This window comes from Camellia sinensis, unplaced genomic scaffold (assembly GCF_055761805.1).
Source record: "Camellia sinensis isolate YWXY unplaced genomic scaffold, ASM5576180v1 Unanchor1, whole genome shotgun sequence".
In the NCBI taxonomy this organism is placed as follows: Eukaryota; Viridiplantae; Streptophyta; class Magnoliopsida; order Ericales; family Theaceae; genus Camellia; species Camellia sinensis.
This window is the reverse complement of record NW_028128987.1, coordinates 21,176,792-21,184,214: the sequence shown is the minus strand read 5'-3', so window position 1 is coordinate 21,184,214 and position 7,423 is coordinate 21,176,792. Positions and strand designations below refer to the sequence as shown.

Here is a 7,423-nt window from a genome sequence, read left to right as displayed (position 1 = left end):
CTTCCCTCTGCTGCAAATCTGCTACCCGTGATTTGCAACAACATGTGTAGAAACTATTAAATTACAAATAGATCTGTTAATTTTCAGTTCCGTTGATGACATTACAAGTGTTATTTGGCTTTCTGACTACCATCTGCTATTCTTTTTGTTTTTTTGGGATTTTTTGGGTAAACACTGGTCTAATTGCCATCTTCTTACCCACTGTGTGCTTTATTTTTTTATGTATTTATTTTTCATTTTTATTTTTACTACTTCTGCTGGCCTTATTTTGCGATGAAACAAATTTAGTAGAAATTTGTTAATTGCGACCTATGGATACCCCTTTCAGATTTGCTTATTTTGCTTTTGAACAACAAAAAACAATGAGTTGGGGAAGCTTACAATGACTCATTCTGCTTATGTACCTGGTTCTGTACAAAACCAATGACTCATTCTGCTTGTGTACATGGCTGCATCTATCGACTACACCCAAAAAAAAAAAAAGGCCTGTTGGTATTTATAGCCACTAAACTGCATCTCCAACCACAGGAAAAACAGAGTTGATGAATAAAGATTTTTGTTTTTAATTTTTTTTTTTTAATAGATGGTGCAAAACAAATTTTATATTCTTCTTTATTAATTTCACATTGATTAGATTCACAAATCTGTCTGTGTCTCCACTATTGAATGCTCTCCAAAGCTTTTCAATTTCCAGAGAGAGACAGAGACATGGATACTCATATAAGGTTAATGTCATTGGGATGTTTGGTTCTTCTACTGGGTTTTCTGTATGGATCATATGCTTTAATTTCTCATAATGTGCTGAAAAAGATGAATGTAATAAACAAGGAAGGTTCATGCATAGGCATTGTACTGCCAAACAGCTTTGAGATGAGTCCTCTTCTCCAATCTCCTGCCTTTGTGGTTGATCACAAGCTTACCTACTTGGATTGCCTGGAGTTATATTTGATTATGTTGACCTCATAACACTTTTACTTCTGTGTGTTTTTGTTCTTGTTATTGTTTTTTTATTTGTTTTGTGGTTGATCACAAGCTTCAATACTTGGAATTTTTTTTTTTTCCAGATGTTATATGATTATTTGGCCTCATGAATCTGTTACTTGGTGGTTTTTTTTTTTTTTTTTTCTTCAAAAGTTTAAGTTAGTTATCTTACATCCTCAAATTTTTCTCCTTATATTACATCTCTTATTGAAGCTACCTTGCCAAATGATATTGCAGTAATTTGATGAAGTTTGAAAAGTTTGGTTGACAAAGAGTGTGCTTTTTGTTTGCTTCCATTCCTTGTCCTTGTTATTCTACTTCTCTTTATTGCTGTCAGAAAACCCCCACGAAGATATTTTTCCAGCAAAATTGCAGTTTATAATCCACCAAGTGTCATCCGTTCTAAAAAAAAAAAAAAAAAATCATTCAAAGCCCATTATTTGTTCTTTTGTCTTCACAAACCTTAAAACCATTATTTTTATAAGCTCTAAACCATTTAAGAGATCAAATGTTATCCTGCAATTAGAAAACAGTGGAACTTCATAAGGTTCATCTATGTTATCCTGCAATTAGAAAACAATTGCTTCAAATAGTTTAAAAATCTTATCCTCCATTCCCTTTTTATTTTTTCGGGAAAAGCTGATGTTGAAATTGGTCCTTATGCTCCCAACTAGTTCTTTAAATTTTTTTGTCATATGGTGGATGTGGTAGTACTGTTGGGAAGTGCAAAGATGGCTTGCATGTTTCCATTTTTCACATGAATTGAGGAAATGGTATAACAGCCAAAAAAGCCACAAATTTCATTTTAAGATTATCTGTATTAGGTGTTCTCTACATGTAATAAGTCACAAGTTGTCCATGGGTTACATTTTTCCGACACCCATATGATGACACATGCATCTGGGGTTTAAGAAACACATCCATTGACATTTCTTGTTCCACACCACTATAAGGAGACATGTTAACATTTCTTATTCCACTACACACCACAGAAATGGCTTCCTCGATGTCAACTGCCACTTCTTCATGGCCACGAAGGATGTGTGCATGTGGCTTTGGACACTGCTTTGTAAAGATTTCTAGATCTAACAAAAACCCAGGTCGTGCATACTATGTTTGCCCTAGTCCAACGGTGCGTATTACCGCTATTCAATGCATGTACTCCTGTACTTGTCATTTACGGTTATGTCATAAATAAATGACTCTAACTACTGAACTTGTGTATGCCAGAAATGTGTTTCGTGGGTAGGTTGGTGTGACGAGTTTCGCGGAGAAAGGGTTGCTAATGACCTCCCTCCGAATGACGTCGATCTGGGGTTACGTAGTGACGTTGATCGCATAGATCAGAGCCTACGTTTGCTTTGGACAGTCGTCGGTGCGTTGAGCGTCATAGTGATTGCCTTGTTGTTTCGTATGTGATTCATGCTCATTTTGTGGGTTTTTGTATTATTTTCAAGACCGGACACCCTGACGTTGGACGTAGTTATACGTGTAACTTGCATATTATGCCTCTTTCACTGTATTAGACATGTCGATGTAATTCATTATGAACTTTTGTATGACTGTATGTATTTTCATATTCAAGAAACCTTATTTTTTGTTGTCTACGACCACTGCTACGTTGTTGTACTGTAAAGAAATTAACTAATTGGATTGCATGCGTTGTTGTATTGCTACTTCTATACATGTAATTAATTGTCTTGCGCTGTATGCTCATTTTCTTGTGAACTACACTTATGACCCACTCGTAGTGTGATGGCAACCACTCGTACTTCACCCCGTACCCCTTCAAAAACACATGGCAAGGGTGTGACATCAAGCCAAAACTCACATGTCCACAAATGCACTTGGGATAGTGACAACACTAAGCTGTACCTACAACTTGTCCTTGGTGAAATGAAGAAAGGTAACCGACAACTATGTGCCTTATCTAGCACTGGGTGTAAGAATATTGCCAACAAGTTCTATGAGAAAACCGAAATGCGACATTCGGCCAAACAAATTAAAAACAAATATGACAATCTGAAAAAAGATTGGGTTGCCTGGAAAAAGTTGCAAGATGCTAGTCAAGGCTTCACAGGAATAGGATATGACCAGGCCACGGGTTTGTTCACAGCACCTGAGCATTGGTGGGCGAAAATGCAAGCGGTATGATGTACTTTACTTTTCCAAATAACAGCTGCCTTCTTCATTTTATTGTTTACAAAGTAATTGTTGTTGGGTTGCTTGACATTTTTTTTTTTACTCTGTCAGATGAACCAGCGATGTGAAAAGTTCAAGACAAAGCCCTTGGAGCACTTGGAGCTTATGGAAATGGTGTACTCGGGCGCTTCTGCAACAGGAAAACATGCATGGACCCCAACTGAAATCCGTGATGATGATGTGGTCGCCAATGATGCAGACGCTGACAGTGGCATGGCACCTCTTAGTGATGGCACACCACCTATTATTGTGCCTGATAGAGGCGGCGAAAACGTGGTTGATTCTTCGCTATTTGATGATGCTCCCCCACAGTCCACTGCAGATGGATCAGCCAACGCAAAGCGTCGAAAGAGGGCAGCCCCTGGTACAGTGGCCAGTAGCATGGACAACCTTGTGGAGGCTGTTAGGAAACAAAGCAGGGAGCTGAAAGTCACCCAATATGTTGTGACAGAAAGGGGCGAGAACACTGTTGGGGATTGTCTTGCGAGGCTTATGAATGTTTCAGGATTGGAGCTGGGTGGTTCGTTATTTTCTTTTGCATGCTCGCTAATGGATTCACCGGACAACCGCGACCTCATGATGGGCCTCCCCGTTGATTGCATTGTTGCGTGGTTAAAAGAGAAGCGTGCCATATGTCATCCAACTGTTGTCAGTGGAACCCGCGGTGTATCTCTATTTGGGCGGGATGGGGTGCTTGACCTTAATTAAAGCTTGGAAGGAACAAGTGCAATGTTAACTACTTTGTGCTTTTTTTTCTTTTTTTTTTTTTCTCTGTTCTTATTTACTTCTATTTGTGAACTTGGGATATGTTTATTTATTTTCTTTATTTTTGTGTTTCCTATTATGGTGTGTAAAACCCAGCTGTTATGCAGTGTTGAACGTTAAACACGTTTGAATGGTAGGTGTGTGACCATTCCAAAAATTAGGAGCTTATGCATGGACAGTAGAGTATGATCATTTTTTTTTAGTTACAATTTTTTTATTTTTTTTAACTTTTTTTTTGCTTATTTACTTATGTTTCTGAACTTGGGATGTTTTTATTTATAAGCTTTTTTCTATTTTTTTATTTTTTCCAGTTGTTATGGGTTTCCCATAAAAAAAAAAAAAAAAAGACATGTTCTCAATTAAAAAACTAATATAAATCCAAAAAGTGAAACCTATTTGTACATGCTGACTGCAATTGGAATCTTATACTTTTTGTAAAAGTTATGTGAATTGATATTTCTGCTAAAGGGGGATACACTTGCCCATGTGATGGTGTACAAATACTTGGCCAAGGTATTCACGTGCCCACAGGAATGAATTTGTAGTTGGGGAAGCCTACCTATTTATTTGTACACAGGGGTGTCCAATACATGCGCATCACAAGAGTAAGCAATTTCAGTAGCAGTTAAGATATTCACACTTCAGCTGACGTCCCCTAGTAAAGGTGTGTTCTTGTTATTCAAATTTGATTCCAATAGGCTTGCATGGTTGCAAGAGTAACATACGTTATGCATTTGAATCACCTCTTTTTTTTTTCTTTTTTTTTGTTTTTTTTTTTTGTTTTTTTTTTTGTTTTTTTTTTTTGTGTTCTTGGTTGAATTTGTTATACAGCATCAATGGATCCGCAAGAGGGTAGTAGCGCGGGTGTTGTGTGCAATGGCCAAATTAATACGTGGATACGCGAGACAATCGGGGAGATGGAAATGACAACATCAATGATATGGCTAGAAATTGCACGCGTGGCCAATGAGTCGCGTGGCCAATGAGTACGCATACGTTGACAGGACTCCATTTCACACATCTGCGTTGACCGGGAGATTATGGATGCAGGAGATGCTTACAGGCCGAGAAGAAGCGTTTCAGCGTAATTTTAGGATGCCAAGGGATGTGTTCATAAAATTGTGTAACACATTAGTAGCCGATTTTGGTCTCGAACTCCCGCAGCGTCCGCATGGTATTGATGTAGTTGAGAGTGTGGGGATGTTTATATACGTGTTGCGAGGCTTCCCAAGTTGGGATATTGAAGACCGCTTCCAACACTCAGGGGAGACAGTGTGGCGTCATTTTAAGCGTGTTCTTAGAGCAATGAAGGAATTTACACGAGCCCACTGTCGACCGACAAGGCCTCAAAATAGTAGACATCCATACTTGGAGTCGCAACCAAAATATTTGCCATTCAGGGTGAGGTGTAACATGTTCGTTAATTTGCCATGTGTCAAAATAGTTGTGTATGTCCAAAATGTAATTTTACTAGTCACTTATGGCATGTTTGCATTATATGAGCATGCAGGACTGTATTGGGGCGTTGGATGGGACGCATGTGGAGGCAAATTTGAATCCGCGTGAGGCACCGCCATATTTTGGTCGTAAAGGACGACACACGCAAAATATCCTTGCAGTTTGAGATTTTGACTTGTGTTTTACGTTCATCTCCTGCGGCTGGGAGGGTAGTATGCATGACAGTAGAGTATTTAACGAGGTTACCCAAGATCCGGCAAAAAAATTTCCACACCCAGTAGAAGGTAAAATGAAGTGGCACTGTTCAATATCATGACTGATTTATTGTCTTTTTATTAACATTTCTTACTAATTAAAATTATTTGGACACACACAGGAAAGTATTACCTTGTTGATGCAGGGTACAAGAATCAGAAAGGCTTTCTTGCACCGTTTAAAGGATGTCGGTATCACCAAGAACAGTTCCGTGTGACTGGACGAGCACGCAACGCGAACGAAGTTTTTAACACAGTGCCCTCCTCATTAAGGAGTGCAATTGAACGTACATTCGGAGTGTGGAAAGCACGTTGGGGTTTTCTACATAACATGCCTCGGTATGATTTTGGGAAAGTGCAAGTGCCATTGGTTGGGGCTTCAATGGCACTACATAATTTCATACGCCGCAACTCAAACGAAGATGAAGCATTCAACAGGGTTGCTAATGCGGAACATTTTATTTTTAGCGACATGCCCAACGCAGCGGGTGTTGGTGATGATGATGATGAGCTTGACCCAGCGGGTGATGATGATATAGAAATGAACGAATTTAGAAAATCTATTAGAAATGTGTTGGTGCAAAATCGCCGTGAGCTACGGCTGTAATCAATCTTTACGAATAATATATACGGTTACATATGAGGAGTTATTTTGGCCTAGTGAAGCTTTTTTTTTATTTTTCTTAATATTTTTATGATGAGTTATATATACAATTTTTATTTTTTAAAATTATTTATTTATTTATTTTTAATTTACATATGAGGAGTTACTTTTGTTTTGAAACCCATTTGGGAAGCTGGAAGCTGAATATCATAAGACAATTGTTTTTTTTTTTTTTTAAATTTTTTATCCTTGGTGAATTTTTATACAATTTGTATTTTTATTTTTTAGGAAGACATTTAAAGGTAAAAATGAAATATTTTGAATTTTTTATTTTATTTTATTAAAAAAAAAAAAAAAAAACGTTGCATATCCATGAGATGAGTATGTGACAGTACAAGGAGCTAGAGCATGTGAAATTCTGTAATTTGCAAATGAGAAGGGGGTATTTTGGTCATTTTACACTATGCCATGATGATATGACAACATAAAAAATTATTAACTAAAAAAGTCAAAAAGTCACTTTTTACCAACTTCCCAAATCATTTTTCTAAAAAAGCTAAAAGCTTGGTTAAAAGCCAAAAAGTCACTTTTTACCATCTTCCCAAAACAACCCATAGAGTAATGCGATTGAAAGTACAATTTCTACAAGAGTGATTGGCTCTGGTGTCACAATAAGGTCTCATCAGATTAATGTAGTGATTGAAGTAAATGGGAGTGAATATAAAGACAATACAACCTTGTTTGGGTAGAGGAGGAGTATTTTATACTTAGAAAAACTCTCTGGGAAGGATTTGTTTACATTGGTGCATAGAGCTTCGCATAGCGGAGCATTGAAAAAAAAAAAAGAAACTACAGAATCATTCAAGAATTAGCAAACCGTTTGAATCGTTTGAAATCTAGAGTGGTATAGACACCCCATTTTGACTAACCCTAACATTTCAATCACTTGTAAGCCTCCTGATGATAAAATGGAAATATCTCCACCCTTATAAAATGTTGGAAATTTCTTAAAGTTGTTGTTACACCTATTCTAGCCAAAAAACTAACATTTTTACAAAAAATAACCAAAATACCCCTGAACCCTTTTTTTAAGCCAAAAACCAATTTCCCAACCTGTGAAGCCTGATTGCACTTAGATTGATGATATTTTAAAAAATTG

General features: G+C 37.3%; 2 protein-coding genes across 2 annotated transcripts; both read left to right on the top strand.

Moving 5' to 3' along the window:
- Positions 1-2,877: 2,877 nt before the first annotated feature.
- LOC145814126 (L10-interacting MYB domain-containing protein-like) lies at positions 2,878-3,891 on the top strand. The gene is made up of 2 exons (XM_082910652.1): positions 2,878-3,129; positions 3,235-3,891. Exons 1-2 carry the CDS (start codon positions 2,878-2,880, stop codon positions 3,889-3,891), a joined length of 909 nt encoding a protein of 302 aa, XP_082766778.1.
- Positions 3,892-5,620: 1,729 nt separating this feature from the next.
- LOC145814125 (uncharacterized) lies at positions 5,621-6,267 on the top strand. Its single transcript, XM_082910651.1, has 2 exons — positions 5,621-5,690; positions 5,783-6,267. The coding sequence occupies exons 1-2, from the start codon at positions 5,621-5,623 to the stop codon at positions 6,265-6,267; spliced, it is 555 nt and encodes a 184-aa protein (XP_082766777.1).
- The last annotated feature ends 1,156 nt before the right edge of the window (positions 6,268-7,423 follow it).

Coding starts and splice junctions, on each gene's coding strand:
- LOC145814126 (XM_082910652.1), top strand. CDS start 2,878: ATGAAGAAAGGTAACCGACAACTATGTGCCTTATCTAGCACTGGGTGT. Junction 3,130..3,234: donor GGTGGGCGAAAATGCAAGCG/GTATGATGTACT, acceptor TTACTCTGTCAG/ATGAACCAGCGATGTGAAAA.
- LOC145814125 (XM_082910651.1), top strand. CDS start 5,621: ATGCATGACAGTAGAGTATTTAACGAGGTTACCCAAGATCCGGCAAAA. Junction 5,691..5,782: donor ATTTCCACACCCAGTAGAAG/GTAAAATGAAGT, acceptor GGACACACACAG/GAAAGTATTACCTTGTTGAT.